Source organism: Maniola jurtina, chromosome 4 (assembly GCF_905333055.1).
Source record: "Maniola jurtina chromosome 4, ilManJurt1.1, whole genome shotgun sequence".
NCBI lineage: Eukaryota > Metazoa > Arthropoda > Insecta > Lepidoptera > Nymphalidae > Maniola > Maniola jurtina.
The window spans coordinates 12,449,631-12,473,855 of NC_060032.1; the positions used below are offsets into that span (position 1 = coordinate 12,449,631).

Sequence of the window (24,225 nt, forward strand, 5' to 3'; positions counted from 1 at the left end):
TTTGTGTGTGTATATATGTGTGTATGTTTGTTACACTTTCACGCAAAAACTACTGAACGGATTTGACTGAAATTCGGCATGGAGATAGATTATTCCCTGGATTAACACATAAGCTACTTTTTATTCTGGAAAATCAAAAAATCTTATGCGGACGAAGTCGCGGGCGTCAGCTAGTACTTCAATAAAATTAATGGGTACTGTACAGAGGTTAGACCTTATAGAATTTATATGGGGTATACAGGGTGTTACCATAATAAAAGAAAGCCTCATTGTTTCGTCACAGACGCATATATTTGGGAAAAAGAATTCAGGCTACCTTCCGAAGCGAGAGCTCCTTTGCTATTCATTTCGTTTCCTAACCGTTAAACTTAGAGTTGCACTCTCGTTCATGTGATCGAATCGAATGCAGAACGATCTGGGAACCCACTGCATTACTATCCCAAAAACAACTCCAGCCATTGTGTGAATATTGGAAAAGGGACACGACTCTCAGGAATGAGGAATTTGATATATGAGAGTATAGGTTGACGAGTAAAGTAGCCAGACGTAGTATTTTGTTTCCCTTTAACCTCTTTAAAGCCATCATATATCATTTGGGAAAGTGCTCGTCACTGCACCTAAGTGAACATGCCTGGCATATTGCCAGCATCGCGTTTGTATAATTGGTTGATGGTGCACCGACGCCTTGCTGTCTGGTGCCCTGATTTTAATTCCATTTAGCTCTTGAATGTAGTTACTTTCGCTAATGTACTTATCTGGTTGGATTTATAACTTCCTTGATTGGGTGCTTTTCGAATACCCATATTACAAACCCCGCCAGACGCCCATTGTTCCACGCCAATCATTTATTCAAAGTAGGTACAATTTTACTCCTTTTGATGGTCGAAATCGTTAAATTTTTTACGATATAGTGGTAATAATTAATTACGTAATTTAAAACTAAAGCTACCGGGTTCCAAACGCGCCCAAGTTTGAGAAGAGCCCAAAACAAACTCAGCCGGGTATAAACTCGAAACTTCATAGTCGCTACTTCGTAGTGGGGACAACGCGCATAGAAACTTTCAGCTTTTATTTCAGATTTACCTAATAACGAAATTCACGCGCTTTTAGTCGAATTCTTGATAAAATAAATAATTTATGCTCTTGAATTCCCTACTCATGTGTTAGTTATTAGGTACGTAATTCTGTTATAGTATTATCGATGACTCTTGAATTTACCCTCTGCTTAGAAACTCAGGCAGGTTTTTATACTCAAATGGGGTATGTAGTATTATAGAAAAATGCTATAGAATCAAGTATTATTTTCATAGAAATTATTAACTTGATGATGGTTTACATGAGTTACTTTTATTAACCCCCGACCCAAAAAGAGCGTTGTTATAAGTTTGACGTGTGTGTCTGTGTGTCTGTGTATCTGTGTATCTGTCTGTGGCATCGTAGCGCCTAAACGAATGAACTGATTTTAATTTAGTTTTTTTTGTTTGAAAGGTGGCTTGATCGAGAGTGTTCTTAGCTATAATCCAAGAAAATCGGTTCAACTATTTGAAAGTTATCAGCTCTTTTCTAGTTACTGTAACCTTCACGTGTCGGGGGTGATATAAATTTTTAATTTACACTTGTTATAATTTTAATTTTGTAGTAATTTCTATGAAAAGCATTTAATGGTAGTACCTACGTTAGTAGTAACTAGTAGGTAGTGATACATCTAAAAAAAAATTAAGACCCTCACTTTTTTCGATGTAACATCTGTCAGGCCGATTTTTTTCGTATAAAATATAGCCTATGTCGCCCGGGACTTTACAACGAATCGATTGACACCTCATTCATCGGCCCAGTAGTTTAGGCGCTACGGTGGAACACATAGAATCTGGATACAAACATACACACATACATACATAGACAGCTAAAATCGTAACCTTTCCTTTCAGCTTTGCCGTAGTCGGGTAAAAAGGTACCTGTAATATCTCTATGTCTTAGCACAGGTGGTCGAAAAACTTGCATGGAGCGTTGTTATTTATGTGAGATCTTCCTATCTTTCCATCATAGCTTTGCATCTTCAAACTTTGTGCACTTTATCTCTCTAGTTAAATAGCACTACGTTTAACTTTGTTCTACTAAAGTTCCTGAAAACTCGATGCTATCTATCTATCTATATACATATAATAAAATTGTAGAAAAGTGGTGTCTGTACAATGGAAATATATAAAAAAAAGTAGCAGGGGTTGTTATTATATCGACGCCAAACCCGAAATTGTAATTTTTTTTTGTCTGTTTGTCTGTGTGTTTGTGCACGCTAATATCAGAAACGGCTTATTCGATTTAGATACGGTTTTCACTAATATATTGTAGTAAGCTTCACTTAACATTTAGTGTTTATTTCATGTCAATCGGTTCATAAATAAAAAAGTTATGTCAATATAAAGAATCACGGCAAACATTTTTCACGTAGCGTAGTAACGGAGCGTATGTGGCTATATAAAGCGCGGTCACTATTCCACGCGAACGAAGTCGCGGGCACAGCTAGTATAATAATATATCTAGTTCCGTTGCAACTACTACTTGACTATGAACCTACTTGTAAACTAAAGTTTGAAGGACGTTATAGTGTTTCTTCTTGAAACTAAGTTTTACAAGCACTATGCTTTGCAGCTGATCCCATACAACTAGAACATATTTTATTAACCCCCGACCCAAAAAGAGGAGTGTTATAAGTTTGACGTGTGTATCTGTGTATCTGTCTGTGGCATCGTAGCGCTTAAACGAATGAACCGATTTTAATTTAGTTTTTTTTGTTTGAAAGGTGGCTTTGATCGAGAGTGTTCTTAGCTATAATCCAAGAAAATCGGTTCAGCCGTTTGAAAGTTATCAGCTATTTTCTAGTTACTGTAACCTTCACTTGTTGGGGGTGTTATAAATTTTTAATTTACACTTGTTATTTAGTCCAAAGTTTTGATGTCATTTCATTACTTAGTACCTATTCTCTCCATCCCATCCATCGGACCATAAGTGTCGAAATAGAGATTGCCTGTGTTTGCGCATACCCTTTGTGCACTAAGATCCATATTCATATTAGACATGCGAAAGCCTGTCTGTCTGTCTGCCTGCTAGCTTTCCACAGCCTAATAGTTTAACCGATTTTGTATAGAAAGGTACAGAGTTAGCTTACATCCCGAAAACTGATATAGGCAATCGGAAAATCAAAATGTCCCCACGGGATTTTTAAAAAACCTAAATCCACGCGGACGAAGTTGCGGGCATCATTTAGTAATAATTAATTATTGTACTTGGCTACCGTAGCTAAAATTCGCTTAGGTAGGCAAACATTTTGTTACCAATATTAGATACATTTTAGATTTAGATACCGAATATTAGTTTAAACTTAACGCTTGCTTTTCCGTGAATGATTACGTTCTTAGTTTCTAACTTTTGCTAACTTTAACAATTTTCATCTGCCATAATATCTCTTTTAGCGGAAAAAGTTATCAATTTCAAGTTATAAGAAGGATTTTATTTGATAAATAGCGTGTCGTCAGCGTCCGCACACTTTAATTTAGAAGGAGGAAAAGTTGGGAAAACTCGGAAAATAATACACAGTAATTTGTACGGTCGTGTAATTAAAAAGGTTTTCTTTGTTGCTAGCTGAGGATATTGCTGAATATATGAAAAAAGAGGGGGATTTATCCACAGTAAATGTGTTACAGTAAATTAAGATGTATCTTGTGAAATAAGGCGTATTATACAAGCACCTGAGCTAAATTGAGTACCATTTGAAAGCTTCAGTACACATTAGCCCAATCCATTCGGCGAGTGCCGATCAATGTGAAAATGTTGCTTGCCAATTGCATCAAGATCCTTCAATGTTTGTATGTATTTGTATTCCACAAACGCGCTGACCCACGTTACGTGTCTAATGCTGAGATCTATAGAATACACTTTGACTTTGCATAGATCGTTTTGATGAGCTGCTCAAAAACAACGACACGAGATGCTGGTATTTAAAATGTACACTACACATAGGTTTGTGATACTGCAATTTGACGTACATTTTGCCACGTAGACTCGTGAAGGCCAGTGGAGGTTGGCTTGCCAACTTTTTTTTTTATGCACTTCTTAGGAGCCACAATTCAGAAAAAGCGTTTATACTTGTTACTCCTGCATGGCCGGCCAAACGTGTCGGGTCAATGTGTATTGGAGCTATAAAATTGAGAGAATTAACCCAGTGTAAAGCCAGAATAACGCGTTTAATCTAATTTGGTTCTTTTTATTTTCTCGTCTTGAAATTGTGAATACATCAATTATATTTGCGCTACAATTCTCTCAAGACTATTCCACAGTATAATAAAAGCGCCATTTCGGTCCAATGTTGCCATTTAAAGCGAGGAAATTAATTAATTTATGGCTGCGAGCGGGGTTTTATTTATTAAAGAGCGAACTGGCGTCAGTGTTGACAGACTTTGATTTAGAAATGGACTAGAATCTTGGATTAATTTAGAAATGGGGACAATTTTTATGTATTGCAGTAAATATAAAATAGCTCAGCAATGACTAAATGATGAATGGAACTATTTTTTGCTTTGTGGAAAATCTAGAAACGAGTTGGTGTATCATGGACTTCCGCAAAGTAAACGCCTGCTTATTTTTACCAACGGAAAAAGCGATTTCGTTACGAAGAGCAGCTAATGATCTTAACCAAGCGATTGATGAAATAGGGTTCCGTACAGGAAGCGTGCCAGCGGAACCCTACTACCTTACTACAGCGGAACCTTACTACTTAAGCCTCCGCCGCGCTGTCCGTCCGTCTGTCTGTCAGCGGGTTCAAGCCTATCTCGTGGAAGGTAGATAATTGAATATTTTACAGAATGTGTATTTCTATTGCCGCAATAACAACGAATAATAAAAATTTCATCGCCATAAAAATTTACAAAAATTAAAGTGTTATATCTTGTATGATTGTACGGAACCCTTCGTGTGTGAATCTGACTCGCACGTGACTGATTTTTTATTGAATAAAAGTAAAAGTGATAATAAACATCTGCTTATAAGGAACCGCCAACCACCTGCTTTAGGCCCGCGCGCTTGGTCGCGCGGAGTTGTTCGTTCAACCGTGACGGACCCTATCTGTAGTACTTTCGCCATCACATTACTGTAAAAAAGTGTTTTTTTTTTAAATGTCAAAAGCTTTTTAAACACTTGACTTTTTTATTAGCTTACTGATGATATCATAGGTGATAAAATAAATAGCTAAACTATATGCACCACCAAGCAAGCAATATGCACCACCACGCAGCACAACACAAATCCCCCAAAACACACCCGACACACGTTTCGCTCCGGCATTCTTTGCAAACTCTTGCTAGTTTTGTATAATAACAATCTTCCAGGATTTTATTCCCTTGCCAGGTCTTGACTCTTGAAAGGCACGACGGACTCATAGGCATACAACGAAGAGATCCTATAAGGGTTCCTTTATTCCGTTTGAGGTACGGAACCCTAAATATTGAATAAAGTCTTAGAAAATCTAGCATCTACCCCGCAAGAGAGTGCGAAGAGCGAGGGGATTTGTGTGAAACCCACTAAAGCGTTGGAAATGACGCTATTCGATATTGGATCGCGATATTGGTGGATTAGCTCAGCGCGCTGCGGAGCGAGCTATGTTGGGATTCTCAGGGATAAAATCCGGAACGAGGAATAAAAGCGACCGACATAGCTCAAAGGATAAGCAAGCTGAATAGGCAATGAGCAGGTCGTGTCCGTCGCAGAACTGACGGCTGATGGGGCAGAGGGCATATTCTGGAGTAGAGATCACGTACTGGTAAGCGTAGTGTAGGATGACCTCCAGCCTGCTGAACCGATAACCTGAAGAAGCTGGTGGAGAGGGGGTGGATGAGGAAGGAAGGATCGAGTTGGTTATCATCATCTTCATCATGATCAACCTATCGCTAGCCCATTACAGCGCACGGGTCACCTCAGAATTCGTAGGCCATAGTCCACGTTTAGACCACGCTGTCCAAGTGCGGATTATCAGACTTCACATATCTTTATAGACCATAATATTATGGAGAACTCTCAGGCTTGCAGGTTGTTTTCCTTCACAGTTAAAGCAAGTGATATTTAATTGCTTAGATAATCGAGATGGTACCATAGGATTCTTTGTCTAATTAATTTTTTCAATAACTAATCTGAATGAGGAAGGCTGAGAACCAGGTGTTCTGACGCTACTTGAAAAAAAACCTATTAGGCTCAGCTGTGGACGCCCGCAGGCTGATGATGAATGATGATGATGATGAAAATTGATCTACTTAATAAGATAGAATATTGTTAAGCACTTTTCGATTCGAAAGTACAAAAAGTTACCTGTTTCATTCTCAATAGAACTGATGGAAAAGGATGGACGATTGACTTAGTCATAGTGTCACTAAACAAGCGAATGAAAACACTTTATTAGGGGGTAGTGGAAGGGGTGCCTTGTGCTTTGTTTTAGTATTACCACCACACAGTATTACGGATATTTTAAGCTTTCATACAGTTTTCTATTTGTTTCCGTTTCAAGTTGACCTTTGCTCTTGTGCTAGTATAGTAGAACAAATTAGATTTGTGTTATTTTAATGGACTTTGTGTTGTGTTGATGGGGTCAGTTATAACAGTTTTCAGCGGAGTATTTACTTATACTGGGTAAGTATACTTCGTTACAATTTGAAATCAAATGAAAGCCATTTACTTATTCAAAATAGGTGCCACTGTATTTTTTTCAATATAGTTTCGAAATGTTCTAACAGTACGTAACCAGGTTTGGCCTGCTCCTGACCTCCTGGCTCCTTGACCTGCAATTAAATGTTTTTTTTTTAGTTTTTTTTAAATTAATAATTGTATTGTGAATTTGTAAGATAATTTGATAATTGCAGTAGACCCAGTTGTATGCTGATTATCCTTTAGATTCTAAATTCTAAAGTCTAAATTCTAAAGTTTAGAATTTACGTACTGTTATCCAGATATCGTCAGAGGTATAACCATGATATTTTTAAGTCCTCTCATTTATTTATTTTTCTCATTTTATCTTATTTTTAAACAACAAACAATAAAATAACAAAAACAACAGAAAAAATAACATAAACACAGAAAAAATAACAGAAACAACAAAAAATAAAATAACATCAACAACATCATCAATAAATAACAGAAAAACAAAAGAGAAATAAAATAACATAAACAACAAAAAACTAAACGGAAAAAAAAAACATTGAATAAAAATATGATAAAATGACTCCCACTGGCAACAGGGTGGGTTGGACCCAAGCCGTCAGTGGTCAGGGCTCCAGAGTGAGGAACCTCCTCACAATGCGTGCCGTCCCAAGAATCACTGCCTTCTGTATCTTACCCTTGATCCAACAGTTAAGCGACAGTTTGTTAAGATGTTGGTCGAAACTGTTCGCAATAAGACCGTGGACTGATACAACTATCGGTACAATAATCGCTGAGTCAACACTCCACATGGCGGTAATCTCGTGGGCCAGGTCCAAGTATTTCGATACTTTTTCCTTTTCTGCTTTCACTAGATTATCATCATGTGGAATAGTGACATCAACAATCATTGCTCGACGCGCTGATCGGTCAACTAGCACTATATCAGGTCTATTGGCTACAATATACCTGTCAGTGGTAACCGACCGATCCCAGTAAAGCAGGGCACTGCTATTTTCAAGAACTGACATTGGGTCGTACCTATAGTACGGCACCTCAGTATCTACAAGGCCATATTGAAGAGCAAGTTGTTGATGGATTATCTTGGCTACTTGATTATGTCTGTGTAAGTATTCGCCGTTAGCAAGATAAGAACAACCGGAAACAATATGTCTGAGGGATTCCCCAGGAAGATGGCACGCACGACATATGTCAAGCGTTCCATCTTTCATTATATGTTTCCATGATATTATCATTAAAAAACTGATGCAATTGAAACTGAAATAGAAAAATGGTTACGTTGCTTTTAATTGTAATAAGTAAATTTGATTTCAATGACCAGTGTTCTATCAATAAGCAAGCAAATAAAGTTATATTGTAGTTAATGAACCATCGACCCAGGCATAAGTAGATACTTATGTTTGGAGTTTTTCGCTTCTATTCAAGATATTACTATCGTATCCGGAAATTGTAACATGTCGGAAGATCGTGCTGGCTTGCTATTTAGGTGGTGATATATTGCCCTAACCCACGCGAGTTACGTGTGAAAACTGTTAAGTATACTTAAATACTCGCAAATTATACAAAGAAAACTTGCCTACGTAACTTAATAGATAGTTTCTAGTAATTTTATATCCAGTAATTTAATTTATACTAGATGATACCCGCGACTTCGTCCGCGTGGATTTAGGTTTTTCGAAATCCCGTGGGAACTCTTTGAATTTCCGGGATAAAAGTAGCCTATGTGCTAATCAAGGATATTATTTATCTCCATTCCGAATTTCAGCCAAATCCGTCCAGTGGTTTTTGCGTGAAGGAGTAACAAACACACACACACACACACACACACACACACAAACACACACACACACACACACACACACACACACACACACACACACACACACACACACACACACACACACACACACACACACACACACACACACACACACACACACACATACAAACTTTCACCTTTATAATATTAGTATGATGATGCCCGCGACTTCGTCCGCGTGGATTTAGGGTTTTCCGAAATCCCGTGAGAGCTCTTTGAATTTCCGGGATACAAAGTAGCCTATGTGCTAATCAAGGATATTATTTATCTCTATTCCAAATTTCAGCCAAATTCGTCCAGTAGTTTTTGCGTGAAGGAGTAACAAACATACACACACACACACACACACACACACACACAAACGTTCGCCTTTATAATATTAGTGTTAAGTGTGATAATATTAGTGTGCTGTGATTTAGTAAAATTTTGGCATATAAAATTATATCGTCAAAGCGCATACTAATTACCATAATATTAGTGGCTCTTAAAACTACTTAGTGGTAACTATTTCACGACAGCCGAGGAAAATGGAAAAGGAAAAGTTACCTAAAGCTCTCTCAACGTTGGAAAACCGGCCGTGTGCGAGTCAGATTCGTGCACCGAAGGTTCCGTATTACAGTCGTATTTTTTCGACATTTTGCACGATAAATCAAAAACTATTATGCATAAAAATCTGTTTTAGAATTAACAGGTAAAGTCCTTTTATATGATACCCCGCTTGGTTTGGTATTCTTACTTTGAAAATTGAAAATACTAATTATTATTTGTTCATGGTCATATTTTTTTTTGTGACGTGACAAAAAATTCACGGATCCAGATTTTTCCCCTTATGATAAGACCTATAAGACCTACCTATACCTAGGTCAACGGGAAGTACACTATAGGTTTCTTGACAGATACGACAGATATACAGACGGATGGACAGACAGACGAACCGGCAGGCAGACAGATAGCCAGACAATGAAGTGATCCTATAAAGGTTGCTTTTTTCCTTTTGAGGTACGGAACCCTAAAAATAAACCTTAACAAACTATTTCCAAGTAAGAAAAGTCCTGCATTCCCTTTGATACTCGAGCTTTTAAGAGAAAACTTAATGTTCTGCGATCTAGGTAAAACTAACTTTAAAAGTACTTAATTTTTAGGTTTCCATACCTCGAACGGAAAAACGGAACCCTTATAGGATCACTTTGTTGTCTGTCTGTCTTTCTGTCTGGCTGTCTGTCCGCCCGTCCGTCCGTCCGTCCGTCGTGTCTGTCAAGAAACCTATAGGGTAGTCTGACTACGAACTACGAAGTCTGACTCGCACTTGGCCGGTTTTTCAATTCTTTCTCAATAAAAATGTACATTACCTAATAAAGCAAAATAATACGAACATTCGAAAGCTCTTCGGCAAAGTTCCCTTTATGCCTTCATTTTCCGAGAAAATCAACTTTTCCATTGAATTGCGAAATATTAAATGTTTCGAGTTTATATTAACAGCTGAAGTTTGATTTCGAGATTAATTTTTAATGATGTGGTTGTAATATTTTCAAAGCGAAGTTTGAGTTTTAAAACAAATTAGATCAGAATATTTAGTACAAATTACAATAGATACAATTGTATCTCTGGCCAGGAGCAAAAATCGCTCTTTGCTTCGGATTCTAATCTTGGATTTCTGGTCGACATCATTTTCAGGGTTCCGTATGTATACTTATTTTTATAACATTAATTATGGATGGAATGTAAGAAGAGTCTAAGGTCTTAAGTGTATAGGGGAGAAAGATCCAAACCCTAGCCAACTTCATTACACTGGCGCCCAACGTGGGCCAAAAAGCAGTGGTAGCTTAATGGTTAAGAAGACGCGTCGGCCGCCTATAGGGAAGTTGGTTCTTCGATCCCGGGCATGCACCTCTAAGTTTTCGGAGTTATTCCCTTTTTAAGCCTTTAAATATTACTTGCTTTAACGAAGAAGGAAAATATCGTGAAAGTTTTGAGAATTTAAGAAAGGGTCGATTTTTTTAGAGGGAAATCATTTATTCAAATTGGGTACCATTTTGACATTAATTGACTTTTTGTCATTAATTCTGGAATTTGGAAAATAATAATATAATGGTGATAATTATTAATAACGAAAACTTAAAACTAAAGTACTTAGTGGTGGACCTCGCTCATCTTGATACTTGTTAATTATTTATTTGTGAAACTCAGTTCTTTTCATCTCGGCTATATCGGTTTATTTCCACACGTGAACTAATTCTTTATTAGATTAATAGGTATTACGAAGTAGTTACCAGCTTAACATTCGTGATGTTACCTACATCACGAATGTTAAGCTGGTATATATTGTATTTTAGCCTTTATTTCTTTCGCAGTTAAGCATATAAAAGTACAACGTGTGAGCTCTGGCTTATGAATATGAAATGCGATGTATATGAGAACCATTCTTTATCCGTTATTTCGTGTTATTTTACTTGGAACACAAGCGAATCATATTACAGTAACTTCATACAAAACATCTACAAACGTTATAATATGTAAATATGTAACATGAGTTAACCGTATTGGGTTATGTTATTCTTTTGTCTTCATACTAAAGTCGTAAGAAAATATAGTTTGTTCTATCATGCTAATACATTTTGCTCGGAGGAAGTGAAAAAGTGTGCTTCTTGTATTTTTGGGCCAATAAAAGGCCAATGGGTTGGTACATTAACAAACAACAAGTTTGGATTTGTTAACTTTGAACCTTGATACTGATTTGTGCAACCCACTTTTCTTTTTATTAGTGTCAATACTAAACGGTAACGTAACATAGGTTGTATCACCTATCATGCAACTGGGCCTAATTCAGTAGTTGAAAAAACAAAAGTTTTTTTAAAATGATCTTTCTATGCGGATATAAGCTAGTTAAGATACTTTTATGATTGTTCTTTACTTTGCAGAATAAACGAAACAAATGAGAGATCCTCAAAATTGCTCACCAGCAGATGTTATTTAATTTGTCAGTATTATGCGGGATAATGGTAATGCTAATTACATTTTCAAAGCTCTAAATGTTGGTGCAAAATTTCATTAATGGAGGCGCCCTAAACAATAATTAGTTTATTCGCTCTTATCTGGAGGCTTATATGCGGGGTCTAACAAATGTACCGCAATTAAAGCGAGTAATAGAAGTTTTATAAAAATGCAAGAAACCTATTTATATAGAGAGTTTATAGGTCCAAGCCTAAAATGTAAGAAAAGGCAATTTTGAAGTAATAAAAATGTTAAGTTAATTAATAAAAAAAATCTTGGAAAGTTTTGTTTTGGATGTTGTTATAAATTTTTTACAAAAAAGGTCAAGTTCTAATTTCGATTCGTTCACTGTTAGGTATTTTCTTCTTCGCCACTAAAGAAATATAAAATTGGCAAATATTTTTAGTATGGAGGCTGAATGATATTTGAAATTATTATTGATAAACATGAATGAATAAAGTAGCTGAATTGAACACAAAATATCAAAATTCGAAATTATTCCATAGATAAAAGCAAAGTTAGAGGTTGGCTGGTTGAAGAATATAAAAGGGAAAATAATGAAGGCTACAAACGATAATGACAACAATAGACGAGAATTCGGGCTTCATTTCCGATGATCAATGCTCCATTGTTCGGATATTTCCAAATACCTAATCTTTTCTATATTGTGTGCAACTGTGTACTCATAAATAGAATATCAACATTAGACACATCATATTACTAGAAAATAGTCATAACCTTTTTCTGGCTATGTATTTTTAATTATTTTTTTTACATTCCTTTGAACTTAAGTTTGTTTTGGATTTATTTTGAAACCTAAGCGTGGAACTTTTTTTTATAAAAATAACGAGTGTGGGTCACTCATGAGCATTTGTAGCATCTGGAAAAACGCCAATACATTCCCGGCTTTTGAAGATTTTGTTTTATCTGTGATTTAAACGTAAACGATTAAACTGTCGGAGGATGAAAAACATTTTTAAAATGGATTTTTCTCTTGTTCACAGTCGGAGCGAGTCGGCTCTCAACAGCCCAACTGAACCAGATATATCGCTTGCAGCCTCCCTCACCGATCCGCTGGAGGCCCATACCCTTGATGATGCTCGAAGAACCATCAGGTATACATCGTTTCGCCTTGTAGAATTTATGGAAATTATTTCTAGTTTTATATTTTGGTATGTTTTTTTTTTTGAAATTTCTTTACGTTGAACATTTTATTTCATTTGTTTCCAGAGACCTTCGGATGAAATACCGTGCGCAGGCCCACCAACTTCTAACATGGCGCCGCTCACAACGAACTCAAGAAGAACTAGTCACACGTTTGCAACGAGAAAAGGCTGAACAACTCAAATCACTTTCCAGCCAACTCCTCTTATTCGAATCGCGATTGGTTCGCAAACAGAAGGAGATAACCAACATGCTTGCCTTGCGGGAGACAATTATCATGAAGCAACAAAAAGTAATCGAATCCCTTCAATCTAAACTACTCGATAATGGTATCGATACATCGCAAACTATTCCAGACTTTAGAGATATGTTACAAGATACACATATCACTGGCGACTTTGATTCTCTAAACGATTCCGATTCAGCTGTTATAATGGAAGATGTCGATTCCGATTGCAGTAATCTGCCAAATGTGCCGAGATTCAGGTCAGCTAATCCTGACAGCGTTACTATAGTTCGATCGATCTCAGATGCTATAGATCCAAACTTGAAGTATAACGTGGTTAGGCGTTCGAATGGATTTTTGCGAAGACCAGAAATCTTAGAGACAGTTTACAGCGTAGAAGAAGAGGTCGACGGGGATTCTACAAAAGGTTTGAGCGCACAGAATAGTACTGAAAAGGAATTAAAAGATTTCAACAAAACTGATGAGCAAAAGTATCAGGAAACTAGTCTTCTAGCTCAGCGGCGAGACAATTTCCGCATGAGAAGTGTAGTTTTAACGGGTGATGTGAAGAGTATAGATAATGATAAAGATGGTAAGGCCAAGAGTAACAGTGAATTGTGGTCGTATAGCTATGTGCCAAAAAGAATGATGCCACCTAACGACTCGGATGAGGAAGTCACTTCCAATCCTGAAAGTGATGAAGGGGAGACGGAACCGCCACCAAACCATGTGGTTACTTATAATAGAGTCATGTCAAATCACAGAAATGTGACTAAACCGAAAGATGTTAAGTACAAAAGGATAAATAAAGCAAAGTCTAAAAGCTTGGAAGAATTGCGGGGAAGACTAAAGAATTGGGTAGAAAAGGGAAACAAGTTATCGGATATACCTCTGGAGCATGCGCAAAGCTATGCCTGAATGATTTTATCAAGTTCCTTTATTTATCTTTGTGTGAAATTCTTAGAGAATGAACCGCTTAACCTTTAGTCACAATGCGAAATTCTCCAAGCTATAAATTTCGTTAAAGGCGCACCAGTGACCGCTTCATTCCGCTGAAGATAAGCGCATTTACAATTAGAATTTTAAAGTGACGTCTCCCACGTCTCATCTTAATTCTCGCCAGAATGGTTTTTTTGTGTAATTGTCGAGTGATATTATTCTTAATATGCCAAATTGTGTGTTTTATGAGGCTTGTGTTTTGGAGTCAAATTAAAACACAATTTAATGTTAATTCAAAAGTATTAGTAGTGCGTAGTAGAAGCAAACTTTTTGAATAATGGACAGCTTTGGATGTTATAAAAAGATTTGAAATTTCACCGTAATAATTTTCTGAATTGTGTATTTACATCGTTACTCGCACACGTATACAATTGTTAAGAAGTAAGATTAAACTATTAGCTAGAGTATAAAATAAAACATATTTTTAAATCATTTCCCATTACAATTTTCATACCCATACATGCAATTTATTTCTACATGTCAGGTAGATACTTAATATTTTACACTGTACGGAGGTTTATCTAAGAGGGGTCTCTCCGTCACTCGCTTCATACAAACGTAGTTTCAATTACATTTGAATATTAAGCAACCAAAGTCCATGAAATTTTGCAGACATATTCTAGAAACTAATATCTATGTCTGTGGTTTTCCAGATTTCTGTTAAAATATTCGGTTTCAAAGTTACGCGGTCTTAAAAGTTTACATACAAATCTTTGAGCCCCTGTATTTTTAAAAGTACATGTTTTTAGAAAAATCTAAAACACCACAGACACAGATATTAGTTTCTAGAATATGTCTGCAAAATTTCATGGACTTTGGTTGCTTAATATTCAAATGAAATTGGAACTACGATTGTATGAAGCGAGTGGAAGCGAGTGACGGACAGAGCCCTGTAAAATACTAATATAAGATTTTGATCCGTTCAAATATTCAGATATCGAGTTCTTCGAAATTGAAATAAATGGTTATATAGACGCACAGAAAATTTTTAATGTACAACAAAAAACATTGATTTCCTTTTGAACCTATTAGAAAAATCTATAACTAGAATAAGTAATCCTAATCAATAAGTTCGTCAACAAGAAAATATTAAAGGCGATTTATGCATTATTCTTGATACTTGATCTATTGTAAAAAGATTTCTATATGAAAGTATTGTGCAAACTAAAAAGATAATATTTTCCACGCAATTGTAATTTTAAGGGATGTTTTAGCTAAATATATGTCTACATTATGTATGACGTACCCATTCCAGTTTGCTCACTCAGAGATTTGGAGAGTTTCTCAATGAACCAGAGATAGTTACTTTCATAGTCCCTGGCTTTTTAGTTCAAACGCATTTTTATTAAGAGTTTCATCGTTTCTGCTTATGTTGTCAAGATAAATAACGTCAATTATATTATTACAAAATTAGATTTTGGATCGTTTTTGAGCTGATGCCTGTTCAGTATTATTCATGAAAATTTCGTGTGTTATACTGATGTATAAACTGCAAATTGTTGGAATTGAAATAAGCTGGATGGCTAAGCAGTAATTTAATCCCTGAAGCATAGCTCATGACTTTGATAAATGGCAATTTTGTTTCCAAGTACAACTAGTATATATAAAAATAACAAAAATGCACACACCACAAGCAATTATCCATTGTTATACTGCTTAAAATTTCTGATGCATTACAAAATTAAACCGACTCATAATAATCGATTTATATTTTCACTATAGTAATTTACTTAAGAATTACCTACGAGCTTTATAAAAAACATTACAATTTTAATGATTGCTTAGATTAAAATACATAATTTGTGATTAATATTGGGTTGTGTATTAAATATAATATTGTACACTTTTAATCCTGTTACAAATTTTAAAATAAGAACTTATTAGTTGCGTAAAAGAAATCGAGATTCATATTTTTTGTTATTACTTTTAAAAGCAATGGAAACTAATATAAATAAAAATTGCTATATTCCATATGATGCTAAAAAGCTTCAACTCAAATTTAATCATTAATTTGTTTTTAATTTATATTTGTTTCCATTCCATCACCAGAGATTATTTTTTCAAAATTGCGCACGACTGAACTTTATTGTCGCACGTTGCTTTATAACATTTAATTTGGAATTGACACCCTGTGATTTTTAATTAATATTTTCATCTCGTCGTAGATATAAGTTGTAAAAATAAATTTAAGTATTGTAAGAAGTTTCTCAATAAAAAAAGAAAATATTTATTGTATGTCGGTGCCAATTGTTAGATGTAATTCTGTTTTCTACTATAGAAGTTATAGTTTAAAAAATATACAGGTGATATATAAACTTCACTATAAAGTACTTTGTTTTGCATAAATTTTTGTGATTGCTGTGGGAAATTCATAAATGATCAAAATTTATCGATCCATTACTGGGTTGCAGCTATACATAGATATAAGTACTTATATATATTTTTAAATAATATTTTTCTATACTGGGTCACAATAATAAAATGATGAGAGTATGGTACCTGACCGCTAATTTCGAAAACAAAAGTTGTATCACCTGTATGTACCTACATAATATATCAAATTTCAATTGTGTGTTATTAAAAAAATATCACATATCACATAGTGCTGTATCACAAAATGCTTGAAAAATATATTTTAATATAATATACCTACTTAAATGTACCTAAAATACATGTTCCATTCCGATTATATTTCAAAGTGCTGAATAAACGCAATTAACGAATATTCTGATGCTCTCATTTTTTCATCCTTCATCGTAGTCAACCGATAGACTTCCACGGATGAACATAGGTCTCTTCACTCGTGTAGAGGCTTTCACAGTCCATCTCCACACGCTACGGTCTTGCGTCGCCTGTATTCAGCGGCTCCTGTCTCGTTTGATGTCGTCTGTTCACCTAGTAATTTTTTTTGGTTTCCGTGCCTCAAAAGGAAAAAAAGGAATCCTTATAGGGTCACTTTGTTGTCTGTCTGTCCGTCTGCTGTGTCTGCCAAGAAAACCTATAGGGTACTTCACGTTAACCTAGAATCATGAAATTGGGCAAGGAGGTAGGTCTTATAGCGATCCGAAAACCGTGAATTTGTGGTTACATCATAAAAAAAATTAAAATGTGTTTCAATTTTCAAAGTAAGATAACTATACCACGTGGGGTATCATATGAAAAGTCTTAAACTGTTCATTCTAAAACAGATATTTATTTGTTTTTATGCATAATAGTTTTTGATTTATCGCATATCATGCAAAATGTCGAAAAAAATACTCGAGTAGGTACGGAACCCTCGGTACGCGAGTCTGACTCGCACTTGGCTGGTTTTTGTTTTTATCGTTCCTTATTACTATTTTAATTTTGAAAACAAAAGCCTCATCACATGTACCTACCTACACATAACTGTACCTACCTACACATAACTCCCTACTCAGCGCCTATATCCAATCTTGAGTTAAGTTTAATAAAATATTAAATGAATGATATAGTAATATACGATCGTTGATTCCACTTAGTGGACAAACGATATTCAAAAATAAATCAAAAGAGTTCCCATAGGATTTGACAGCTCAGCAACATCTAAATTCTTATATACTTCGTAAAGTACTAAAACTTAACCGCGATATTATGAACATGTGGCGCCATCTAGTACTTTAATAGAACTTCGTCTGTGGTGGCGTTAGCTGGCGCGCGTGTTGTGACTTTTTGGAGTGTTTTTTTGTTAGAAGTGGCCGGTTTTTGTGTTCTGCTGGTGTTTATTGGTCGTGGAACTGACTGGGAAGCGCTCTAAAGGGGCGCCGCGTTTATGTCGGCGGGCGCCGGCACAGACGATTGACGAAGTCCATACTTACACATATAGTTTCCATAACTTGTAAATAACTACAAACTTGACATTGGCTAATCAGTGTAAAGCCAGACGAGAGAAAAAAAAAGTACTTCGACTTACAAGTGCGACTCGCACATGAAGGGTCCCGTAGCACCGTATAAGAAATATCACATTTTAATTTTATGCTTTTAATTTTTTTTCATGGCGGCCATTTAGATTTTTTTATCATTTGTTGATACCCCATACTAGATTGTTGATATAGCTGTATTAGAAATACACACTCTGAAAATTTGAACTCTGTACCTACTACGGTTCATGAGATACAGCCCGCAGACAGACAGACAGACGTACAGCGGAGGCTAGGGTCCCGTTGACAGTTGGCACCCTTCGGATACGGAACCCTGAGAATGAACTTTTAGATAAAATCGCGGACAAAAGATGATATTTCGTATAACATTTTCTGTCGTAACAATTTCAAGGGTTTATGGAATTACCCACATGAAATGTCCGTCGCTACACGTGTCGGAGTAATTCCGTTGATTCTATTAATCTTTCGGTAACTTTATTACCTACCTATATCAACTTTTTATGGACCCTTAAAGTTTGATTGTGTTTACCCTTATGGGACGTGTGGCCTAGTTGCCTATCACCTGTATAGTGCAAAAATTAAGCAACGTTGACCCAAGTCGGTAACTGGATAGGTAACCGAATTTGGTGGTCATTGGCCTTTTCGTTTCCTCCGTGTCTCGGAGGAACTGGGTCTAAGGCTGAGATCTATCTATATCTCTTTTTTCTGAGATCTACATCTTTTTAGGCACAGACGGACAACAAAGTGATCCTATAAGGGTTCCGTTTTTCCTTTTGAGGTACGGAGCCCTAAAAATAAATAATTCCGTTTCCTTGTCTGTTGAATCGTGCCCAATTTAATTTAGGCAGCTTTTCTATGACGCGAGAAAATGTTTGTTCCAAAGAAACGATAGCCTTTTTACTGGGAGCGATATCTAATTGGTAAGTCTCGTTAAATTGCTTCGAATCAACGTTGGCAGATCGAGGAAAAATAAAAGAATTTGTTGAATTTACCTATAAATAGGTATTAGGTATAATGATTTATGTACTTTTATTTTTGCCTTGTATTATTTACGAAATGTAATGTCAGTACCTACTTAGTTAGGTACCTATTCCTTTTTCACAGTTCCGTGAAAAAACCAAGGAAACCAGGTTTTATCCAGTCCATATTCTGTCCATCTGTCTGTGTATCACAGCCATTTTAAAAATAAACTATAAGCAGTAAGGCCTCATTCGCACGAGAGCTTTTTAACGTCCGTTAAAAAAGCGTTTCAAATAAAACAAATGCATTCCCAAGTATCTGTTCACACGTCAACGCTTTTTTAACGTGCACTTTGTGTGTTCAGCGCAACGCCGGGTTTTAACGCAACGCTTTTTTAACGCTCGTGCGAATTAGGGCTAAAGTTGAAAAGTCGTTAAAGAAACTTGTTACCGCTATGTAACATGGCATCCTGAATATGAAAAGCGACAACCGAAGTTTTGTCAAAGTTTTGTTTTGTTACCCCTCAAGTGATACTTGTTCGTTGAGTAGGTATTTTAAATAATTTATGAGATCATTTGTACTGTCGGTTTCTTTGGTGCTGCACTGTTCATCTTCTTTGTTAGCCCTTATTAACCCATTAGATAGATAGATAGATAGAACACTTTATTGCACACAAAAAACACATGTAAAGGAACACTACACAGAAAGAAGAAAACAGAAAAAACAATTGTGTCCAAAGGCGGCCTTATTGCTTGGAGCAATCTCTACCAGGCAACCTTTAACCCATTGTTGGACATAGGCTTCCTCACGCGCACGCCATTCTTCTCGGTGTTGGGCGAGTTTTCCCGCAAGGCTTGGTGATTTCGTCGGACCAAACGGGACCGTTGTAAATGTTCATAGACGATGGTAATCACTCGACATCAGTTTACCCGCCTGCTCATTTGCTTCTCTGAGATTTGCCCGCAATCGACGTGGGCCCAGCCTTCAAGCGCTTTCAGTATACGAGATTAAAACAAGATAAAGTTGAAAACTAAAATCCGACTGCGATCGTCTTAATAAACGCTGAAATATTAGAGTGAAATTGTTTTTCTGTCGCTTGGTATATTTTAATGATGGTGTAATTTATGTTCATGAGCGCAGAATTTTCTCTTCTTTCATTTGACATCCCACTCGATACAATACAAAAAAAAATTTGGAAGCCTCCACTTTTTTTGATGTAACATCCGTTAGGTCAATTATTTCGTATAAAATGTAGTCTATATTATGTCGCCCGGACCTTTATAACGAATCAATGGACCTCATTCATCAAAATCGGCCTGCCCAGTAGTTTAGGCACTACGCTGGAACACACAGAATCTGAAACCAAACATACATACAAAGACTGCTAAAATCACAACCCTTCCTTTTAACTTTGCCGCAGTCGGGTAAAAAAAGAAAAATTATAGGAAAAAGTGTGTAGGTAGTCGGCGGTCATATTTCATCAAAGATATGCAAAATTAAAGGAAGAGCAAAATTGCTCCCATTCGTTTTTGACCGGTGAACATAAAGAATGATAGCAATCAACACCGAGGCTCGAAACGCAATAAACAGACAAACTCCCGAAGGCGGAAATTATGGCCCATTCGCAACAGGTCATTTATTTTTACCCTATTTTCGGGGTCAAAAGGTAATGGAGTAGAAAATCTGTGAACTTGTCTTCGAGGGAGAAGAATGATAGAGTAACTTTGGGAAAATTCAAACTTATTGTAAAAATCAATAAAGCTGTGATAGCCTAAAGGCATAACGCTTATATAACTAGGTTCCTGCGCTAGTGGAGCGGTGTGGTGACGTGAAACGGCGAATCAGTGATTTGTCAACTTGGGACAACACTCAACAGTCACTCTCCCGCACCGCTCCACTACCGCACGAGCCTCCTCAGTTATGCGTTAGGCTCTTATTCGGGAGGTCCAAGAAATCCAGTGGAACCTCTTCGTTTTTCCGGATAAAAACATATGTCCCTCTCCAGGATGCAAGCCATCTCTGTACCAACAGATAATGCCCGCGACTTTATCCACGTAGATTTAAATGTTTTTATGGATCCCGTGGGTACTTTTTGATTTCCCGGGACAATAAATAGCTTATGTCCATCACCGGAATGCAAGCTATCCTTGTACCAAATTTCATCAAAATCGGTTAAATCGGATGGCTGTGAAAAGCAGCAGAGTAGCAGACATACAAATACACTTTGGCATTTAACTACTAACATTATAAATATAATGTTAGTAGGCATAAAATATAAGCATTCGACGGGTGTCACTGATAAAACAAGTGTAAAGTAAAAATTTATAAAACCCCTGACAAGTGAAGTTTACAGTAACTAGAAAAGAGCTGATAACTTTCAAACGGCTGAACCGATTTTCTTGGATTATAGCTAAGAACACTCTCGATCAAGCTACCTTTCAAACAAAAATAAACTAAATTAAAATTGGTTCATTAGTTTAGGACCTACGATGCCACAGACACAGATACACACGTCAAACTTATAACACCCCTCGTTTTGGGTCGGGGGTTAAAAATTACATTTGATATAGGAAACATCCCTATTGCACTTTATTGCGTCATAATCAAAATCGCTATTCATTTAAACGGCTTTGCGGAGTAATCCTTCTGCACTTGGAAGGTACTAGTAAGTATTCTGTGAGCCTGAACAAGCAATGGTTTCACTTATCTTCCTGAGAGAAATAGCCTTCATAGCTATTTGTTTGAGGCGTGACGGATAAAGGTCGGATTACCCTGAAGCCGGGAAGGCTTTACTGCAGAAGTGCTCTCAACGCCTTGTCGACGGGGATTCATCGCCTTAAGTGGTAGTATTTATATCATTGAAGATATCTATTATAACTCAAGCCTGAGTCCTGACCGAAATATATAAAAAACTTGCTTTGGGGGCGCCACTTGTATGGTCAATATGGTCTTGTATAAATTAGTTCCACAGGTTTTCCGCAATATGGTGACCTATTTTATATTTCTGATGATCAGGCTTTAATTCATACATCACTAGAGGATACCTGCGACTTTGTCCGTGCGAATTCGGGTTTTAAAAATCCCCTAGGAACTCTTTGATTTTCCTAGATAAAAAGTAGCCTGTGCCCGTGTCCTAGCTTGCTGCTTGCAAGCTATCTGTCTGTAGCTTTTGTCAAAAAGCCGTGAAAAGCTAATAAGTAGTCAGACAGCCGGACACACTTATCGCATTTATAATATTTGAACTCCCTGGCGCAGTCGCGAACGCTGTATGTAGTAAGCAAAGTAAAGTAGAAGTTGGTCTGGTCAGATGAGAGCAGTTTCAGCCGTACCAAGTTACCACCCTGTGGGGTGCCACCACATGGCCGAAACAGATTTAGTGCCCCGGTACAAAGCTACGTAGAAACTAATTAAACTAAGGATTTATTATAATAAAACTGATATACCAAAATGGCATCATCTAGGTCTGCATCGTCACTTAGCGCCAGGCACCAGGTGAGAGGGCTTTACTCTATTTACATAGGGCTTTACACCATTACTCTATCTAAGTAATATGTAACAGTAAAAGGTAACTTACTGACTGACTGATCTACCGCACAGCTCAAACTATTGAACGGATCGGGCTGAAATTTGGTATGCAGATATTATGGCGTAGACATCCGATAAGAAAGGATTATTAAAAATTCAACCCCCAATGAGATAAAAGGGGTTTGAAATCTGTGTAGTCTACGCGGACGAAGTCGAAGTCATCAAATATAGTTATCTCATGATACAGAAAACTGTTTTAGTTTCGAAAAGGTAGGTATCAAAAATAAGTAGGTAGGTATAATAAATCGAACTCTTCTTTTAGGTAGAGAATAAAAGAGTGCTTTAGAAGCATTTAAATAATTCCGCCATTAGCATATCGAAGACAGTTTCCTAATTACTTAGCTCGCGGGGGAAAAATGTTAACGATGGCAACGAGGCGGTAGAATTATATGAGAAAACTGATGGAGTCTACAGCGACTTAGAGGCGGTATTTTAATATCACTAGTTGATGCCGCGTGGAATCAAATTCCCGTGGGAACTCTTTCATTACTGGGAATACTGGTTTAAGTTGCCTATGTCACTTTCCAGCGAGGTGATTCGCTAACTCAATGTTCACACTGAATGATAGTCACCCAGCTCATCTGCTATAAGTATTCTAGGACCGATTTTTCAATCGTCAAATAACTTTTATCTAAGGAATTTTGGCGTTTTGACAGATTTCCTATGGAAAAAATGTCAAACTATTCCTCAAATTTATTAATTAGATAAAAGTTACTTGACGATTAAAAATTCGGCTTTTAGTCTATTGAAGGTTACTGAGCAGCAGTGTAGAACCAATCAATGTCAAATAAGCTCTTGACTCAGTAACCTACTAAGTATAACCTAACCTACTAAGTATAATATAAGCGCCCGCTAATCTTTAACTATATTCATGCAAAAAATCATATTGTTGTCGCTGTATTGTATCCTATTTTCTTATTAGGTAGACCTTGACCTATTGTCTTATTAGGTAATTTTTTTGATTTTTGTGTAAGCGCGGCCTTAATGCGCACCGCTCTCAAGCAAAATGGCTATGACACAAACAGACAGACAAACTGGCTGGTCGGAACTAGGTTGATTACTACGGAATTCTAAAATTGAGTTTAGTAAGTTTGCGCATAAATATTGCGCTTCTCTAGAACTGATCACATCTCTCTGGTCTGCGCTTTGAAGCGTACAGTATGTTACACATTTAATGGGAATTGAATTTCCTTCCCTTGTGCATATACGGTGGCTAATTGGAAACCAGGCAACAGGAATATTAAATTCCTGATAAATTATCAGGAATATTAAATTCCTTTTCCATGCAGCTCCAATTATTATACTTGTGAAAGCAGTTTGAAAGCTTAAATATAATTAACGAAACCTTTGGTGAATGTATGTTCAAAAGTAGGGATAATCACACTAATATTATAAAGGAGAAAGTTTGTATGTGTGTGTGTGTGTGTGTGTGTGTGTGTGTGTGTGTGTGTGTATGTTTGTTACTCCTTCACGCAAAAACTACTGGACGGATTGGGCTGAAATTTAGAATGGAGATAGATTATACCCTGGATTAGCACATAGGCTACTTTTTATTCCGGAAAATCAAAGAGTTCCCACGGGAATTTTAAAAAACCTACATCCACGCGAACGAAGTCGCGGGCATCAGCTAGTATCATAATAAGTTGGTAAGTAATTATACCTAAGTAGGTATAATGCTTCCGAATTAAGAAAGGAAAAAAGTATCTCCTGTCTTAGTCAGTTTAGAAACTATCCTGGCAGACGTAATTTACTTACGGAGGCTACCAAGAATCAAATCCAGGATATATTTAATATACCTACACAGTGCTAAAAAATCATAAAAGAGTTAATCGATTTAAAAATATATAGGTAAACGAAAATAAATATTACAAGACCAATTTTAT

The 24,225-nt window shown here is 36.5% G+C and overlaps 1 protein-coding gene across 1 annotated transcript in view; it reads left to right on the forward strand.

Moving 5' to 3' along the window:
• The window catches only part of LOC123864423, a 158,324-nt gene extending 143,838 nt beyond the window's left edge, over positions 1–14,486 (forward strand). The window contains exons 4-5 of the mRNA XM_045904838.1: positions 12,514–12,624; positions 12,740–14,486. Coding sequence (XP_045760794.1) covers positions 12,514–12,624; positions 12,740–13,817 — 1,189 coding nt within the window. The 3' untranslated portion in view covers positions 13,818–14,486. The remainder of the gene's footprint in view (positions 1–12,513; positions 12,625–12,739) is intronic.
• The last annotated feature ends 9,739 nt before the right edge of the window (positions 14,487–24,225 follow it).